The 20,896-nt window shown below is 29.0% G+C and overlaps 1 protein-coding gene across 4 annotated transcripts; it reads right to left on the minus strand.

The window, feature by feature from the left end:
- Positions 1-1,425: 1,425 nt before the first annotated feature.
- LOC130444076 (uncharacterized) lies at positions 1,426-18,280 on the minus strand. Of its 4 annotated transcripts, XM_056779062.1 has the most exons (21): positions 17,816-18,116; positions 17,438-17,480; positions 17,045-17,063; positions 16,283-16,380; positions 15,709-15,798; positions 15,139-15,339; positions 14,815-14,934; positions 13,418-13,714; positions 13,252-13,332; positions 12,798-12,869; positions 12,298-12,378; positions 11,489-11,651; positions 10,064-10,224; positions 9,056-9,254; positions 8,201-8,513; positions 7,322-7,623; positions 6,430-6,631; positions 5,964-6,127; positions 5,727-5,808; positions 4,352-4,510; positions 1,426-3,330 (listed from the first exon to the last, which is right to left on the minus strand). In XM_056779062.1, exons 6-21 carry the CDS (start codon positions 15,318-15,320, stop codon positions 3,176-3,178), a joined length of 2,733 nt encoding a protein of 910 aa, XP_056635040.1. In that variant the 5' UTR covers positions 15,321-15,339; positions 15,709-15,798; positions 16,283-16,380; positions 17,045-17,063; positions 17,438-17,480; positions 17,816-18,116; the 3' UTR covers positions 1,426-3,175. The 4 variants fall into 4 exon arrangements, with proteins under 4 accessions (XP_056635040.1, XP_056635036.1, XP_056635039.1 ...); XM_056779058.1 differs by lacking the exons at positions 17,045-17,063; positions 17,816-18,116 and adding an exon at positions 18,168-18,280; XM_056779061.1 differs by lacking the exon at positions 17,045-17,063.
- Positions 18,281-20,896: the final 2,616 nt, after the last annotated feature.

A 20,896-nucleotide genomic window follows, 5' to 3' on the forward strand; every position in this document is an offset into this window, starting at 1 on the left:
AATGTTATTTAATTAAGTTTTCTTATTAATGCTTTGATCATTTTGGGCAATATATGTTGTTTATAAAAATAGACGTTTTTTTTTAGTTTTTTTCAGTTGTGAAAACTTTGGCAGATTCATAATTCATATTGTGTCCTTCATGATAGGCATGAGTCGCTAATGACCATCTATGAGGATATAATCTGCTATCACTCTTGTGGGAAGTTATCCGACTGATCAGTGACCTTTTCGACTAACCAATGTACTTTTTGTCACAATTTAAACAAGGTATTCCATACACTATGTTAAGCAATTTGTTGATTGGTGTTTTATCTTTCACTTTAGTAAAAACATATTGAATATTAATTGAATTTCAATAATAACATATTTTCAGTGTTTTGAAACTTCCAAATTCTTATATTTGACAGTTTGATAGTTTCCTTGAATTATGTTCTGATTCTTGCAATTTTTGGTCTTTTAAATTGAATATCTGTTTAATTCCATAAAATACAAAATATCTAGGATTGAAACATTGTTTATTTACCTATATGATTCGCTCAAAAAAATAAATTTAATATACCCACAACAGAAATAATATTGAATGAATCAATAATTTTGCTTTCTCTTTTTTACGGAACAGGCAGGAAATTATATTCTTTGTAAACAACACGCAGCCTTAAGAACGAGGAATTTAACTGGTTAATTCAATAACCATATATAAATAATATTTGTACCAAATATTACTTTTTAAATTAAAATCACACTTTATAACAGATATACAGAATACATTATACTTCACAATCTAATTCGATTGTGATGTCACATTATGTGGGAGAGATGGCACGTGCTTGTGTATAAGCATATCGTATTTATGCGTGTCGTGGACTAGTCACGTTGCCAAATTAGCTAGGCAGCTTCACAAACACTTTAAGCCCTCTTAAAGACCAAAAAGCTATATACCCCTCAGCAGCTTCTAATCCTCTATGAGGCCCAAATTCGTCCAACGAGTATTGCTTACACAATTATAGCCCGGCTCCCAAGCATATCCTTAGAAGCCAGACTCAATTCGACATATAGGCGATCCAGAAACTAACAGAGTCAGGTCGCTGACCGTTACTTTTTCCGATACTATCACAGCAGATGCTATTCTGAGAGTTCTAGCATAATTTCACCTAAAGCAGTATTTGAAAGACATACTTAACAGGCAGACATGATCACAGAGTTCGCCTGCAGATGCTCAGAATGTTCGTAGACATTTATTAAGTTTCAGTATTGCCGCAAGTGGTCGTTCGGCAGTTTGACACTGATATATAAACATAGGCTCAATACTTTTGGGCTAAGCCTCGTAAATATAGGTATTAATATATAATTCGAATGAAAGATTAATCAGGAATTTTTCATATTTTTATTTCTAAATACAAAATAAAAAATCACTTTTACAATTAAAACTTGAAAAATATAACCTATATAAAGTAGTATATTATATACTTATAAAGAATTATAGAAAATACACAATTGTTTAAGATAGACTTTCAATCAAAACCATTAATCTCCGAATCTTTATATTATACATATCTTGACTTCTGCACATAATGAAGGAATTATTATCGCATTATAGTGTGGCATTGGAAATTAGTAATTTATATACTGATTTAAAAAACTTTTGATTTTCAACAATTCATTTTTTAAAATATATTTCATATCAATATGATTTTATTGAAGATATCAATTTAGAAATCTATATCAATAACAATATTAATAATTGTTGTAAATGGACTCTATTATCTATAATTATTTGCTGGTTTAAATAGGATAAAACATACAAAACAATCAGTGTACAAATTTATGTATAATGTCGAAAATGTATACATTCTCTCGAAGTGTGAAACACTATGAAACTCCAGAGCACTACACCTAGGAGCGTATAAAATAGAAGACGCAGATCTCTGATAACTACAGTCAACCAACATTCTGAAATTTCTAAGAGGAGTGGGACTAAAAGATCAGCTGTAGAGACTGGGTCCTCTAGTATCGCAGCAAGGAAGGGGGGCTACAATTGATCCTTTGGGTCGCGGTGTATATGACACTCCAATATCTACATACATTCACGCCTACATAACATTTTTTTTGATATTTATATATATATATATATATATATATATATATATATATATATATATATATATATATATATATATATATATATATGTCAACATACTTTCCTTAAATCTAAAAATGTTATAAAAAATACTCACTCATATTTTTTTCTTCAACCAAATCATTTTTTTTTTCAAATACCTTGATTTAATATTGTCAATTCTTACTTACGTCCTATATTATCTCGTTTCATATGTTATTAAAATTTCAAATATAAAGGATAAACAATATCTGATTATTTTTGTTTAGTTTACCCAAAGAGTTTTGCGACAATCAAAGCGGTGGAGAGGCTGAGTGCGATACATGGTTATTGGGGCGCAATAGACAAAGAAAGACAAAATAAGATCTCTCCCAGACCACTATAGCCATCACTCTCGAATTTTCTGGGGTGGTGACCAGTCCTAGTTTGTTTTAAAAGGTTAAAATTCTATTTTTTAATTCATTAAAGTGATTCATCGTTGATTTTTGATGAGAGTTATAAATAAAGTTTAATTCTCTTTATAAACTCAAGGTTTAATCAAAAAAATTCCTTCCCAGTAAAGCATTAAAGTTACTAGCCCATCTCCCCCGGAATTACTCTACTTATTGAAAGTTTATTGTTTTCTATTTAAAACCAACACTGTTTGAAAAATATATCGAAATGGCATAATACATCTATTATGGAATCTAACTTTACGCCAAATCACTAGAAGGAACAGTAAAATAAATGGAGATGTGTGATAGCAAAAGAACCTACTGCATATAGTGAATTGTGAAATATTGTGAATTAAAAAAATATGGAGTAACAAATAAAACATATCTACAAACTATTCAACAAAGTATGTTCATATTTTAAAACCAAAAAAGTGGAATCATTAAAAATTCAAAATGATTTCAAATAAAATAATGACAAAAACTTTTATACAAAAAAAGCTTACTAAAAAAAGAAAATATTAATTTTTCATCCTCTTTGGATTTCTCCAAATGAATAATAAAACTTAATAGCAGACACTTTACAATACAAATGCAAAGTCAAAATATATAAAACCAAAATGAAAATTCACAAAAGCTTCCGTTTCTTCAATTCTTCATAAACTTTTGGTAATTCTACATCATATGTTAAATCATTTTCATTCTTTATGGTAACATCAACATTCTCCCCTTCCTGTACTATATTCCTTATTTCATTTAGAATTTCTGGAGTATGTGGAATATCTGAAAATGAAATAATTAACTGAAAATGTGATTCACAAAGACTTAATCTCAGTTTATGGAAGCATCCAAAGATCATTGTTTCATAATTATGAAATCAAGTATATTAACATAATACGAAATAATTAAAAAGTTAGGAACTAATTTGATTATAAAACCGACAAAACACCATTTTTCTACTTTTATAGAAGTGAATTTTCATTTGTATGTATTCACTTATTCGCTATATTTTTTAAGATTATAGGTTGTGGTTGCAAATATCCACATCTACATTATCTGCGGTGCGTTTTGATAACTCAAGTTCAGAGGTTTGTTTATGTACATTTTGAATAATTCTCCTTTTTTATTTTCATTCCATTTAAATAATATTTTTATTTTGACAATTAAAGGTATACTTTTTACTGTTACTTCGGTATCAGTATACTATCTTTTTTATATTGATATCTTTTGAAATATATTAATCAATCCGTGACGATTCATGGATGAATAGAATTGGTTTGGATTCCTAGTCACTTGGGAAACAAGGGAATTAAGACAAATATAGGAGAAAGACTTATCTGAAAGAGAATACTATGGCAAATTATGGATTACTTAAAAAAGTTCGTTCAGAACTCATGGCAAGTCTAAAAAATATGCTACGCTTACAACTTTGGATTATCTAACTACAGAATATCCTAGTATCAAAAGTTAATAGAAAAAAATGCTTAGGATGAGAAACTTGTGAGTCTTCCTAGATCGTAGAGTTCTTAAAAACTACGAACCTGGAGGCTTAGCGATGTAGTAGCTAAGATGGGACACAACTGGAAGTAAGAAAGCAGTCCCCTATAGATAATCTATCAAATTTATTATTTCACTGATAATCCATCGGGACTTTTATACACCTCGTGACTCCCATTATTTTTGTAGTGTTACTTGTCTACACTTATTCTTAATTACATTTATCTGTAATGACCTCTACTTAATCTTCACGTCCAAACAATATATTTATACTAATAATTGAGTATCTTGAACATCAGAAACTTACTTATGAGCTTGCAGAAAATTCCTAACATAGGAATGTCTTTCAAATGATCAGGGAATTTTCTTATGTCTTTACTAGTGGTAGTAACCAATATTCCAAAATCTACCATTGATATGGTATATTTGCCTTCGTTATCCAATACAACACCCCTATACCAAACAGCTAAAAAATAATTTTATTATATTTAAAACTCGTTTTATTGTACGACTATTCAATTTAAAATTCAGTATATTGCTAATTTATTATCTATTTTACTTCGAAAGTAATTTAACGAAGAAAAATGTTTAATGTTTTACATATCTTCATTGGCGATTTAATTATGTGGTTTGGAAAATGTGCTGAAATATTTAAAATAATACGGATTGGTTTTCGTCCCAGAAAGGCCATTGAAACAGCGTGGGAAGACCGTAATTTAAATGGAAATATTTATCCGAGTTTAATTCACTCACATGAAAAAGATTAGAAAAAGTGATTGAAAAGAATGAAGCTCTAATTAATTATTAAAAAATGTGTACCCCAATTCAATTATTTATTTATTTTGTTTTACTGAAGGTTTTACGGGGTCTTTACTGAAATCAGACCGAAAAGCAAAAGAATTCATTTGCCTAGTATGAATCAATACGATTTGTTTCAATATTTTTATTATGTAGATCTTTTTGGTAATATCTTATCTTCTTTGTTTCATTGTAGATCACCATGAGCATTTTTCCTAATATCTAATAAACACAGTTTTTGACCAGGTGTCCATATTAACTCAAGCCCTTATAGGACGATTCAGAAAGATAAAGTAAAAAGAGTATTTGTTGTTAAAGATACAACGACAAAAGATTTTTTAGTATTAGTGAGTTATTGACTTATTGCACTTTAGTAAGTAGTATTCAGAAGAAATAAAGATACTCTGCTGTTTTTCCTAAGCATACCTTTCAAAAAACAAATGTTTTTGAATGGTAAGGATTTACCCGATTCGGTTGGACTGAAAGGGTTAATAATTATGGTATACTGAATTTTTTTGTTGGAATTTTAGGGAATTATATCATAGACCCCTTCCAGATTAATAGAAATTTAATGGAAAGTTGATATTTGAAATTTGTACAAAATCAAATAAGTCCTACAGTACAATAATTTCCTATTAGTTTTATAGGATTTGTTTCCGATAAGATGGTTGCACTAGTCACAATAAACATGAGGTTAAAAATTTTGCTCATGTGATGTCTTTAATGTAGCCACTAAGCCACAATCATCTCTTTTTTTTTTCTGTTGGAGTTATTTAAAACATAATGTAATGTAAATATAAGTGATAAACGTAATAAGGCATATTTTGCAGTGACTGAAAGATATTCTATAATGCGGAGTCTTCTTCTAAAATTATTTTACTTACTTTCTGATTCTTCTGGTGTTTTATACAAGAATACACACATTTCAGATACTTCAGGTTCGTATGGTTCATCATCATTGATTTCCTGTAACCAAATGATGTTTAGAAAATCATAATAATCATATAACATATACAATATGTTTGTATAAAATGAATCTGATGGTTTATAGAATGATCTAGATGACCATTCTAACAATTGCCAAGAAAATAGTTTATAAGATTAACATAACTAAGACTCACCAGATTATAAATACTTTCCAAATAACTTACAGAATCTTCGTCTAATGAAATCAATACTACTTCTGATAAATCTTTTAGTGTATAGCAGATATAAGTATCAGTTGAACCAATTTTTGGTTTAATGTAATCCATGTCACATAAGGTAATTATACTGTTGTCTGATTCTAAAAAATGAATTCAGTAAGTTAGTTTGTTAACATAAATAAAATAGAGTTAGACACTAAATCAATAATTTACTGGACATAAAGTTTGGATGATAGTTAGCTTTAATATTTATATTGGAGTAGATGTAGTCACTGGTGTACAAAACAAAAAACCTTCCAATGCGTCTAATTATCTAGACATTAAATTATTAAATCCAAAGACAACATGAAAATTCTAAAAGCTAGTGAAAAGCAACGGATCTAATTTGGACAAAAAGAATGATGTATAACTTCAAATTATTTATTATATTTGAAAACCTTACCTGGTTTTACTTCCAGAATTGCAGATTTCAGAGGTGTGATTGCTGCTTCCACTGATATAGGTTTTTCGAGTTCGAGTTCATTAATTTTTGGAGAATTGTTTGAATCGTTAGGTACTTCTGATTTCTCTAAGTCTAATAATTTTTGTGAAAGAAGCGATCCATCTTCTAATTTCAAATCAAAAGCATTATCGTTGGTGAGTACCTACAATGAAATTCGAACCAAGTTAATATGAATATAGTAATTATTATTGATTTGAACAAAATATTTTTCCATTTCTAATAAATCAAAAATAGATATATTTACGTTCAAATAATGAGTATATAGGAGCATTGTCTAATCGAATTAACCAATCCTGTTAAGGGTTCTATGACTCTGGATTGGAGAATAATAATAATAATTGAAATTATTTATGAAATAGAATTATAAATTTTACCGTAACTGGTGATCAGGTTTTTAGTATTATTTAACTTCTCACATTCATATATCTCTAATAATGGTTTTCTTCTTATTTGATTCTGTATTCAAGGCTTTATCATTTTCAAAATTAAATGTATGTTTTGTGCTATTGCATGGTTGGTTAATATATATTTGTTTAAATCTTATACCCAATAACAGGAATACATGAACGAAACAAACAACCATTATGAAATATGGATTGATATCAATATCATATACAATTGGAGATGCTTTTCTGCAAAATTGTGCACTACAACTAACGGGACACTTTTACTGGAAGTTTTAATAATCATTTATTAGATGAAAGATTATGACATGAACTGTAATTTTTTTAGCAAATTAGGTTAAATAAAATATCATTCTCTGAAGTCTGAGGTCAGATGAAAGCTGAGCTGTTGTTAGAGTTTCAGAAACACAAAAATGACAACTACTTACCACGTTTGCTTTTTCTTTCTTCTCAATCAAGGCCACAATAAAATCAATACCAGTTTCTGAAATTTTATTCATAACTTCTATGTCAGGAGTAAGCAGTAATGTAATAGGTTGTGATGCTAAATATTCATCAACATTTCTAAGAGATTTAATCGACAAATTTTCGCTGCCCGCATAGTCTAAATATTCTATAGTAACCTGTACAGGTGATTGTTTTTTAATTACAACAGCTCTACATAGATCAGGAAGACCATCTTTACTAGCTAATACCATCTGACCTACTTTCACTTGTTTCAAAATCAAACCTGCAATGTAAATAATTTTATTGTCAATTTATAAATGCAGTTGAAATAGTTTAATTTCAAAAAGAATGTTTTATAGCCAATTAATAATAATAAGCTTTTCTAGACCAACAATAAGTTCAGTAAAATGTTTGCCTGCCTCAGAATCGGGCCCTACCAGTGTTTGACATACATTTTAGACGCCCTAATCACATTTTGATACTCAAGCAATAAACATTAAAATTTGTTCATTTGACAAAGATAATTTCGAAGTATACAGTGTAGATAAATCAAAAAAATATATAATCATGACATTTTCACATATATCAGCGAAACGTAAGAGTATTGCAGATCTTCACTGCATACTATCAAACATCAAATTACGATACTAAACAATCTCTAATCTACGCTATAATTTTCTAAATGATATGGAAGATAATTAGAAATTAAAAATTATGTGATTACTTTTACTTGGATCACTTTGTAAATTGACTTTTGAGAAGAATACCATATTTAATTTAACAATTCATTTAGCCTCGTTACAAAATAGGCACAAAGAAACGATTTTGTTTTTTTTTTAGATCGCGTTCCATTTACTTACTTGATTTATGAATAGTTTTGATGTATTCAAGCAGCTCTTTGCTTTTCTGAGCACATTCTTTTGTTTTGACAGCAAATTTATTACCTACCATATCTAATAACATCACTTTATCATTATTTTTTAGTTTAATCAAAGGTTTGGGTAGATCAACGTAGCACCTTTCTTTTAATTCAGTTTTAAATTCTTCTACTGATTGAGCAGATATTTCACTCTTGGGTACAGATTCTAGTGCCGACTTTTTAGAGTTGTCTTCCTCTGTAGATGTAGAATTGAACGTTTTATCCAATTCGACAACGTATGTATCATCGCTGTACTAAAAAATAAAGAGACATTAGGACGTCTAAAGCAGAAAAAAAATTTTTTAAGTCATACAAATATTTATATAGTTAATAGGCTGAATAATAAATTTAAATCATATCCTCTCTAACAGATTGGTAATAATGCAATGATTTTGAGTAAAAATTTCACAGGTATAAAATTTTCTCTTTTATTTTTTTCTCATAGAGTGGGTAGTAATGTCGAATAGTGATCTCCAGTTATTGTTCTACCCTTATCCAAAAAATCAATCATTGATTATTCCATGACAATCCCAAAAAACTGAATCAAGAACTTTTCCAGCAGATTTTTAGAAACTTCTTAGGTCTCGGAGAACCAGAAAGTAGCCATTCCATCGTTTGTTGCTATGTTTCTGAATCGTAGAAATGTACCCAAGTTTCTTCCTAGTAACAATTCGGTTTAAGAAGTCGAGCAAAGATCGAACGTGATGCTTCTACCCTTCACTTCTGAAATGTACTAACAGTACTATATAATAGAGTATCAATTATTTTCTTTATTTAAATAAATTAAGTAGCATACCTTCTTCTTCACTTTTACTGTCAAATTTGTATCGGTTTTTGGGACAGGACAGTTTTTGTGAATAGCTAACCTAACTGCTAATGCTGGAATTTTTCTAAATGTATCTGGTAATTCCCTAATCTCACTCACATCAGCTCTATTGCCATAATCCACAAAAAAAACATTAGTTGGTTTCAGCGACATCACTTGACATCTGCACCTAAAAATTGTTGACCTTAGCGATACAAACTAAGATAATATCAGTCATACATTGTTATGTTAGTATAAGAAAAGATTGAATTTTCTGGAATTAAAATTGATTAACACTTTCAGATTGAATTGAATCAAGCCGAGAATTCTGTTTTACATCTTCTATTAATTGGAAATTGGTGCATCGAAGTGGCAATTTGGCGTTTTAGAAAGAGAGCTATAAATACTTGATATTATTTTATGGGTTTCATTGGGTTTCTGACTATAAATTCAATAATAAAATGAATTATTATACCTAAACAATCGTTTGGTTATAATGGTAAAAACGGATTCGTGGGTTTTTCCTTTTTTAATAGATTTATTATTACTGAAACTTTTTTAGTGATTTCAGCAATTTATATTAATTTGCAGGATCGTTTTCGAAGATAAATTTTCATATGCAATTTTATTCCTTTAAAATAATTTCTTGGGTGCAAATAAGTTTGAATTCTTATAAGATTTATTATTCTTTTTATCAGTAATGAAAAAAATGTTAGATGAGTTTTAGTTATCTGATTGCTTTTTTCAAATTCGAAAGTTTACAAATCAACAACCGGCATAATGGGACAATTCGACACTATGTCTCAATATTAATTTAGTAAATTAAAATACTGTAGTGTTTAAATTCATTTGTTGAATGTGAATGATATCTTCTGGAATCAATGTTTCAATTATACATAAATAGACACAGTCAATGTTTTGGAGAAAAGACAAAACCGAAACAAATAAAAATAATACAGAGAAAAAATTAGTAGAAATTTGTGAAAAGAAAATATTTACCAAAGATTTTCGAACTCGGCTAACCCCAGTTGTCCTTTATGTACATTTTCAACTATTTTTAAATCTGATCCATCTTCCAAACATAACTCAGCTAAATCTATTAATGACTTAGTCTGTACGGCCCAGCAGATGTTATTTTTTTCTACTTCAGTTATTTGTACCTTACAAAAAATACGATATCAACATATTTACAAAAAATATAATGATAAATAAATATAGACATATATTCTCATAAATAAAAGATCTCAATTTTGGAAATATTTCAATCAATAATATTTTTTGAAATAGGAAATATTTTCTACTGTTCTGTTTTAAACATACAATTTTTACAATTCTTAATTATCTTATTAAAAATTTTAAAATACAATAAAGAAGCAACTATTAATTCAAAATTTTATAGTTACATCGAAATGTGTAAAATAGAATTACAAATTTCACTCTATTATCAAAATATTTTTATTTTTTCAAACAAATATAGGTTTTTCTGCTATTACATGGTTTGTTAGTGCAGTTTTAGTTTGCTAATCACATTAATAACTTCTATTTTTTAATTATTGAGATGTTGGTCCTATGTAAACAAAAGCACAATTATTCAAACTAAATACATCCATATTGGGTCTATTGGCCAACTTTTTTTCAGAGTTTTCGCGTTTCATGGCGTTAAAAACTCCTCTAGTAATGGATTTGGGTGGGTTTCTATAATTTGGTGGTATTTGATGATCTTCTCTTGGATAACTTCTTGTACAGTGGGCACTCCCAGGTCCACGTGAGTTACATACCATGGAGCATCTACTAGTTGGCGGAGTATTTTAGATTGGGATCTCTGAATAATATTTGTATTAGATTTGGAAGTGCAACCCCACAGCTCTATTCCATATGTCCATATAGGCTTGATGACTGATTTATAGATAAGGAATTTGTTTTCAAGTGAGACTTTGGATTTTCTCCCTATCAACCAATGTAGTTCTTTTGCTTTTATATCAAGTTTTCTTTTTTAGTGTTGTGATGTTTTCAGTTAAGTTTTTTGTCTAGGGGGATTCCTAAGTATTTGGCACTATCTGATTGAGGTATTTCTATATTGTTCAACTTAACTGGCGGACATATACCCTTACGTAACGTGAATGTTACATTTATTGATTTGGTCTCATTAACTTTAATCCTCCATTTTTGTAGCCACTCCTGTAATTGGTCAAGATGAGCCTGGACATTTTTTTCTACTGTTTGTGGTTCTTGATCAGTTTGGCTTAACAAAGAAATCAGTTTTGGTAAAAATGTAACTTTATCATTTTATATACAATGAAAACTGAAAATATTGAAAAACCATACAGAAATACTAAAAAATAATAAATAAAAGCAATTGATGAATTGGGACAGTTTCGACAGTAAAATCATATAATATTGGGGTATACTTAGCATTATACTTACATCATATGATCGGTTAATTTCCAAATTAACTTTCTCTAAACTGTCCATATGCATAGTATCATTAATTTGTGATTTGGTGTCACATTTGTCCGAGTCAGTTCTTTTATCAATGTTTGAATTATTTGTAGCATTTTGTTGTCTACTTTTATCAAATTGAGAATCTCTAAAACAAATAAATGATATAATAGAAAATTTATTACTTGATAATTAAATCTTCTCTTGGTCTTAATTATTAATGAAAAGAATGTTCTCAAACATATTGGAATCTAATCGATGTATACAAAATAGTTTTATATAAAAATTAAATATAACTTATAGATATAAATAAAATATTGCGTTACCATAGCTACGAACAATAACTTATTAGAAGTGTCAGTGTAAAGTTTGACGTCAAAAAATGAAACCAGAGTTACGCAATAAATTAAAAGAAAAAAGATGTCCACCGAAATTGCGAAAATCGAAAAATTGGAGTACTGAGCCATCAAGTACCTGTATTTAAAAGGGTTAAGAGGTAAGCAGATTTACGAAGATATGCTTAATACCCTTGGTGATCAATGTCCTTCATATTCGACCGGTGAAAAATTGGACTGCAAGCTTCAAAAAAGGTAAATTTTCCATTAAAGATGATGACCGATCGGGAAGTCAGTCAGTCCCCGAATATATCTATGCAGTTAATGACACGATTTTATCAGACCGTCGAATTGGGCTTAAACGGATATATGAAGCACTGAATATTTCATACGAACGCGTTCATCATATAGTTCACGTTAATTTGGACATTTGAATCTACTTTTTTCTGCATTACTTACTTGGAAAATTGTAGAGACTGTTGTTTTGGTTCTGTTCCATCATTATCCCATAATTCTTCATTATTGCTGTTAGTACCTGGCCTGAAAAGAAAAATACCCAATACTACAATCAAAGTATGAAATACCGCAGATAATCTACAAGTAGTGAGAATAAAAAATGCACATTTCAACATTGGCGTTGATATAAATTAGACCAAATTATTCTGCTAAGGAAAAGCTCGGTTGATCGAGGTTTGTCACCCAGACAGACAGATAAATAAAGAAAGAGAAGTTAAAGACATACAGTGACATGCAGAGACAATCTTAACAATCACTACTGTGAGGTTAGAAGGATTTAATACAATTTAAATATATTACTGTTAATATTATAATATAAATTACTGATGGTACTACACAAATATTAACAATATGTATATTCACTGAGAATATATTAACTAAAAACTTAAATCAAAAACATCGCAATGTAGCAGAAGAAAACTATTTAAATGTTTACTGCTTACTTATTACTTCTTTGTTTAGATTTCGGTCGTCCATTACCTCTATTTTTGTGTTTGCTGTTTCTTGATATTTGCCTAAACCAGTACATAGAAATTAAAATGAATAGGAAGAAAGACTAAATTATTTCTATTTTTAGTAGCATGTAAAGTTGGGGGGCCTGTTATCAATAGACCTTTTTTACAACCTGGGATAATTAATTACCAAGTAGTTGTTTCGGATTTTTATACATTACAAGTTATAAATATTTATTGAATTCAAAAATTATTTTTATCATTATACACCCTATTGTTAGATAAACTCATCTACAAAATTGTACATTGTACATGAATTTTCTTTAGAATTTCATGAAGAATCCAAAAAATAAATAATATACAAGGGGTTGCAAATAAAATAAAAAAGTTGGTAGATTGGTAATATAAATACACACATAGACATATAAGATAAAAAAGTTTTTACCTTTCATTTCGATTTTGACCAAATCGTTGACGGTTATTATTGTTAGAAGTGCCATTGTTATTTCTATTAAACGTTGAATCCCTAAAATAATATGAATATTTTATAGCATGCCTATTCTATAAAAGAATTTGTGACACTTCGAAAATTATATTTATGTGCCTTTTACCTATTTCCGGGCGGTGTCCCAATTGCGACGCAACTTTGAGTATGTATTGGTGTGAAACTATTGGATGGCACTTTCGGTGTTGATACATAGTCTAATTCATCAGTAAATGAGTTTTTATTTTCCAAAGGATGTTCTGTTTCACGAGGACTGCCAAGTGATTTATCTTGGGGAATGTGTTTGTTTGTATCTCGAGGAGTCGGTGAATTTGGAACACGTACTTGTATATTATTGTTTGACTGAGTCACAATACGATCATTAAGTTTATCATGAGAATCTACTAATAATTTCATACGGCAACTGAAAAAAAAATAAAGTTATTACAAGATCCTTCAACATCTTACTGTGTCAAAACAATATTTTATTAAAAGAGAAAAGCAAAATTATATAATGATTCTTCAACACCCAATACTAAACTAATATGGTACAATACATATTTCTTCTTCAACAGATCTATCAAAAAAATTCTCAATAATAGAATGTAAAACAAGTAACTTGTTAGATAACATTTTAATATTTACAATAAAAAGAGGAATGTTCGTAAAGTGCAGTCTAGTTAGTTAGTGATCTATTTAAATTTTTAAATACTAACAACTTAAGCTTTCGTTTTTTACAATGATAAGATTTACAATAAATTCTGTCAATAGGATAATTTGAACGAAAAAACTAAGAAACAAAAAATTTTTAGATATGGGTTATCAAGTGTGAGGATAGGTTTTATCAACAACTTCTATACTGATATTTGGATATCCTGCGATGGTTTCAACCACTTTTTAAAGCTTTTGGTAGGCTTACACAAGAAAATATAGAAGAATAATAACTAAATAATATTAATTTGTTGTTTTAGATTGCAATGCCTAGGCAGATTCGTGCTTGCTTAATGAAAAGCAACACTTTGGAAAAAACTATCTGTTCATATTCGAGTAGTTCATTCTTTTCAACAAGCTCTGCTATTATCTTCCAATTCAAGTATCAACAAAGTTAAAAGCTTATGTAAATCCACAGATGATGCACTTGAGTACATTGCAGAATATTGAGTTAAACCTTCCAAGTTCTAGAATAACTCGTCATTATAATTATATACAACGGATGCTTCGAACAAGAAGCCTGAAGGAGCGAGAGTCTAGCCTTTTTGAAACCAATATATAGCTTATTAGAAGTCTGAAACTGAAAGGCAAGCTGTAGGCGTTGAAAATAGCTCTGATTGGGAGCGTACTAAACTTGAAAAGTTGAAGAGCATATCTATATTAGAAAATAAATTTGTATGATTGTAAAAAGATACCAAAGCATAGGTAAATAAGTTAATCTCTATAATTGATGACTTTAGGATTGTTTAATTTATTCGATTCTCTTAGAAAAATTTCAAATTCTATAATAATAATCAAACTCATATCACTTACCGTTCAATTGTGTTTAAAATTTGTTCTTCCTTTATGAATTTATGAAGTTCTTTATTTTTATACAGGTAGGCCATTGCCTGAGATAGCATATACTGGTGAAAGTCGTTCAAAATAATATTCCTGCAATATAAAAGTTTATATCAATCAACATTTTTAGGACAGAAAATGAGTAATTAACAATCTATTTTATTCACTATCCTGTACGATGTCTTATTTTAGTATTTTAAGGACTTAGTAAATACAATCAATAGATATATAATACAAAAATAATTGAAGTCGGTATAGTAATTATATAGAAAAAATGGATAGGTTCTATGCCTTTACCTTTTCTCCTCTATAGAAAAATTGTAATCTTCTTTTGAGTATACTGCAAATCCAGTTCTTCTTACATCGTCAAGATTAACAAATAAATTGCCCATATCATCTTCAAGAGATTCTATGCAGTCTCCATGAACAGTATACAGCTGCTGAGAGGTTTGAACATCAATTTCATCGTCACAGTTCATTCTTGATGTACTACTAGCTCTGAAATGTCAAGGTTGAAAATATTATAGCTAAAAGTTTTAATTCTAAATAGTGATAATAAATACTTAGGATTAATATAACAACATACGAGCAAGGGCGAATAATGATTTGAATGAGAGTATATAAAAGACAACACAGTGACTCTTGAGAACCCTGTATATTTTTTAAAGAGCATTTAAAAATACAAATCGACGTGTCCAAGCGTTTTCCTCAACACACCCTTATTTATTTATCAACGAATTCAATCCATATGACTGTTACACAAGAACTTAATTTCAATATTTAACAATACTGAATGATTATAAAAACACTGTTTTAGTTTAAATGCAAAAAATTGGAATCATTATTAAAATTTAATTATATACTTACTCGGAACTACTATATTTGCTATCTTGTTGGACTGAGACTATCCAACCAAATATATTTTGCTTCAAGACTTGAACAGCTCTTCTGGCAGAGCTGAAAACATTCAAATGTAGGTCTTCTCAACAATGATTTGTTAAATTTGGAAAATGGAATATAATGATTAAAAATGGAGTTTCTATCCATTGTGATAAATAATATCAATGATCAATAACCTCTCATATTACAAAATAGTAAACTGTATGGTTTTGTAAGACTTCAACCAGTCAAAACCTCCTTGTACCCTCCTTATGCAGACACGAATCATGCTTCCACATCTATTTTCGTGGAAACCAAAAGAAGAAAAGCGCACTAAATCCTTTCAAATTGAGAGCAAAAGTAGATTATTTAAATCCTAATATCACACCATAAATATAGTAGAGTTTACCCTTTTATGCTTGCTATTTACATAAAAAAAACGTGGTATGTTGGTGATAATGTGGGCTGTTCCTCGCACGTTACAAAAAACAATTATGCAAGTCACTACAGTTTTCAAGTTTCAACATCAATATTTTCACAAAATATAGTAGTAAAAACTTACTGGCTATCAGTAAAATATATTTTAGCAAATTCTCTTGAGGATGGTATAAAGATTTTTCGAATTTCTCCAAATTTTGATAGCTCCTTCCTCAAAAAAAGCTAAAATCAAATCATTTTCATTTATTAATTGAATTAATCAGATCGTTTTAAGCAAACAATGTGCATGCAACAAAAAATCATGCTAAGAACCTAAGATACCATTTTAGGGTAATTTATTTCCAGGAAATAAAATATTGTAAGTTGTGATAGAAATAAAAAATACTTGCATAAAAATAATTAGAAAAAGTATCTGACCTAATGATGAAATAAGTTTTTAGCAATTTTTCATTTCAAAATATTCCATCAAATAGATATGAATCAAATCTTCGAAGTAACAAGTCATTTACAATTATCTGCAATATTATGAAATTATCCACAAATACAAACAATTCTCTCAAGTCAACAAAAATATTTCAAATCATCCCAATGTATCCCTTCACATTAAACTAATTATTTTAAACTAAAAAAGGTTTATTTACACAATATATAATTTAAATTTACTAATGCATCTAAATGTTCTTGATTTTAGGACTCTTCTCTTTTAAAAATAGTTTTTTTGATAATTTTTTTTCGTTTTTCTTTAAGTCTAAACGTCAAAATTTATCTTAAAAATTATCAAAAAAAAAAAATTTTATAACAGAAGAGATCTAAAATCAAGAACATTTAGATGCATTAATATATCAAAAGGTCTAAGAAATAAGAAATTTAGATTTACTTAGCTTACTTGATTCTAAGTATCAAATCTGAAAAAAATGATTATTTTAAAAAAACACTTTTAAACTTTTATCTTAAATAAAGGATTTTGGTTACTTTGAACTATAGCAACAATATATTTATTCTCTAATTTCTCCTCATACTCTAATAAAATGGTAACCTAATCACCCAATAAATTGGTATTAGAATAATAACCTAACCTAACCATTTTGTGTTATGAAACTGCATTTAAATCAGACTTTCCTTCAAACAATAGCTGCAGTACTCATATAGTTTGGTTTGGCTGGTGAGCAGTTATCGCTAATAGTAATCCAACAAGTCATTTATAAGACCTATATGTGTTAGTACTAATTAAAATAGAAATAAATCCAAATATGAAGAAATAAATATATGAAATACTTACCCTATCTGTATCTTCAGTTAACCCAGATATGTGACAATAATCTCTAAAACCATGAAAATGAATAAATTACAACAGATATACCACAATACTAAGAAAAATCATGATCATTTCTTCAGGGCCATTGATAAATATATTTATTGTTCAATTGAAAAAAAAAATTTTCTTGGTTATTTGCTAACTAAAAGATCCAATTTCAATTAAATCTCCATAGATCCTTACTTAATATACTTCATTCTTGTTAAGACTATACAGTGATTTGAAAGAAAATTTAAATGATATGTATTAAATATATCAATGATGCCTAAGTTACTAGAAATTTAGAGACAACATCTTCCACTAGAGTTGCGTCAATACACAATTTTACCACTAAATACTTACTTGCCACAGGAATAAAAATATTGCTCTTAAAAGATAATAATTGGATTGTTGTTATTAAAGTTCTGTTCGCTGCAAACCACAGAATAGTTCATACGCTTAATAGAAGCTAGTGGTGAAATTCGATAATAAAATCACGGTTTCGTTAATTAAAGGCAAAAAAATTTAAAATGGCATACCATCTTTCTACGAACTAGCAAGACTAACGTTATTTTTAAAATAAAAAAACTAAATAACATTACTAATTACCAATAAAAGATTTTTTGTTAACTTTTTAAAAGCGTGCTTTTGTGTTAAATAAAAAGCGTTATAAAAAGTGTAAGCTGTGTTTATATATTCGAGGAAAATATCTTACGTAGTTTGCAAACTCATTTTATTCTAGTTTCTAAAATGTAATAAGCCTTATATACCCAATAACCACGAATATGATATTCTTAGTTCAAAATCTTATATTTCAAATGAAAAGACAAATGACAGATTCTTTTCCACCACATATTGGTCATGTTTTGTTAGACGAGTCAGCAACTTTTTAAATTTTATTTTCTATATTGTTGTATCAAATAAGAACTGATCCCAATCCGAATATAGTAAAGAGAAATAGTTATACCGATGTTCTTTTATTAACATTCTTCTATTTACACTGGAAAAAATTCTTTTCCATATAAAAAGAGTTTAAATAAACATTTGCCAGTACACACGAGAGAAAATCCATTTAAATGTGACATTTGTTTAAGGTCTTTCTCACAGAATGTGATATTTGTATGAAATCTTTTCCCCATCAACAGAGTTTATACAAACATTTTTGTGTCCATACAGGGGAAAAGCCATTCAAATGTGATGTTTGTTTGAAACCATTTTGTCGTAAAAATAATTTAACTAAACATTCATGTATTCACATCATTGTTCCAGTGGACAGTGTTATAGAAGATATGATAGGAACAGGGCCGGATTAAGATTTATAAGGCCCGGGGCTAAAATAATGACGGGGCCCCCTTAAGGAATTCGAAAACCCGGAAAAATTCACAAAATAATATCAATACGTTAGATTTGTGGTATCAACACATCAAAAAATACAGAATGATTTCCAAATGATGGGGCCCTCTTGGACCTGGGGTTATAGCCCCCCCAAGCCCCTAGCTTAATCCGGCCCTGGATAGGAAGTTTGTTCGGAGGTGGAATAATGGACATAAAAAATATATAAAAAAGTATATTCATTCTTTACGAAAATAAATAAATAAATAAATGGTGCACATTTAAATTAAAGCCAATGGGATTAGTATAAACAAACATATAAAGTTTGGAAGTCAGTATTTATTTTATACGGCCCGTGATCAGCGCCGATTGTGTAGGAGAACGGCCAGCGTGCACGCAGTTCAGTCTTAAATCCCATGAATACAATTGGAATCACGTTTACCGAGACATATGCCGGTTCCCGGAAATTCTAGAGAGCTTCGCGACATACTGGTGCAGGAATGGGACAGCCTCGTCGTTTGCAAGCTGTTATCACTGCCAGTGGAGGAAATATTCGATACTGAAAACCTTAAAATTTCAATCAATTTCATTGACAATTATAGCAAAGTAAAATTGATCATTTTTATTACATAGCAAAAATTAAAATTATTCATTTTCATTAGTTTCAATAATCTTTTAACGACAGATAATAATTTTTTATTCAAGCAACTAGGCAGCAAACTATGTTACAACCGAAAAAAAAATCCGAGAAACAAAATTTTTCAAATAACTTCAAATTACGGGGTGACTAGAAACAATTCAACAAAATAATATAATTATATCTACATGTGGATAGTAACAAAGCCGTTTAAAGGTAACAAACAACTCATAATTAAAGTATTTGGTAGTAATGCCAGGGAGTTGTGGTGAAGTTTGATTTTTATTTTGTAATATAATAAATAAAACTGATTGAAGTTTGATTTTTGTTCTTATATACCCACAAAAACCTGTTTTTATGGCAATTTTATCTATCTATTTATAATTAATATCTATAATATCGCAGAAACTTTCTAACGTGTCTAATAATAGACAATTTCTGCCCAGTTACTATTCACTTCTATACTCCATTCGGAAAGGATGTAGAGTAATAAATCAGCGCCTCTCTTGGCCACCATAGCCGTAGTCACATTTATGAACAATTTATTATATCATTTTGAATGTGTGAAACGCCAAAAAGAAGAAAAACTTGGTATTCTATAAACTTCACAAAGACAAAATGTAGTGAACCAATCAGTAATTACTAAAACAAATGTTATCAGATGTTTGTTTTGGTTAAGGACCTATCAAATCAGCGGAAATCCGTTGCTATAGAAAATTAATATCTTCATAAGGACCCATTAGATAAATTTTATGTTTAATAAGAAGCAAATACTGAACATTTAATCTCGTAGCGATATACAGAACTTGGGAGTTGAGGCCGCGATAGTAAAGTTCAGAAAAATAGTTTTAGATATGCCCTAATTCATCGTCATGAAATAACTTTAACATGTCAAGGGTAGGAACATTAATTTTACTAAATATTATTGTCAACCTTAAATGTAGGATACGAACCAGGAACATATTTGACCGAAACATATAATGATGTCGACGGGTTTGAATCAAATTTATATTGTTTCAAGAGGTACTTTAATTGAGTTTCAAAAAACACGGAAGGTTAAAACACAGATACAGGACAAACACGTTTAATGTCGTTAACAGCTAAGTATTAATGCTCAGTGTCTTCAAAAGGGTTCGAATCTGATTTAGAAAAAATCACTTTTTCAATTTTTTTTAGGTGTACAGAAACGACAAACCTTGTTTTTTTCTCAAAATGTACGTTCTGTTCTTTATAGAACTCTTACCATGGTACGTGACGAGGTTATTAATCATTTGGGACTTGACTGTGGTTTTCTCCTCGCTTTTTTGAAAAATCTGGTGACTTCTGAACGAATTGTCATACATTTTGAATTATATATATATATATATATATATATATATATATATATATATATATATATATATATATATATATATATATATTACGTTCTAAATTCTATGATATAATTCCATCACAGATAAAAATATTAACTACTT

This window comes from Diorhabda sublineata, chromosome 5, assembly GCF_026230105.1.
Source record: "Diorhabda sublineata isolate icDioSubl1.1 chromosome 5, icDioSubl1.1, whole genome shotgun sequence".
Taxonomy (NCBI): domain Eukaryota; kingdom Metazoa; phylum Arthropoda; class Insecta; order Coleoptera; family Chrysomelidae; genus Diorhabda; species Diorhabda sublineata.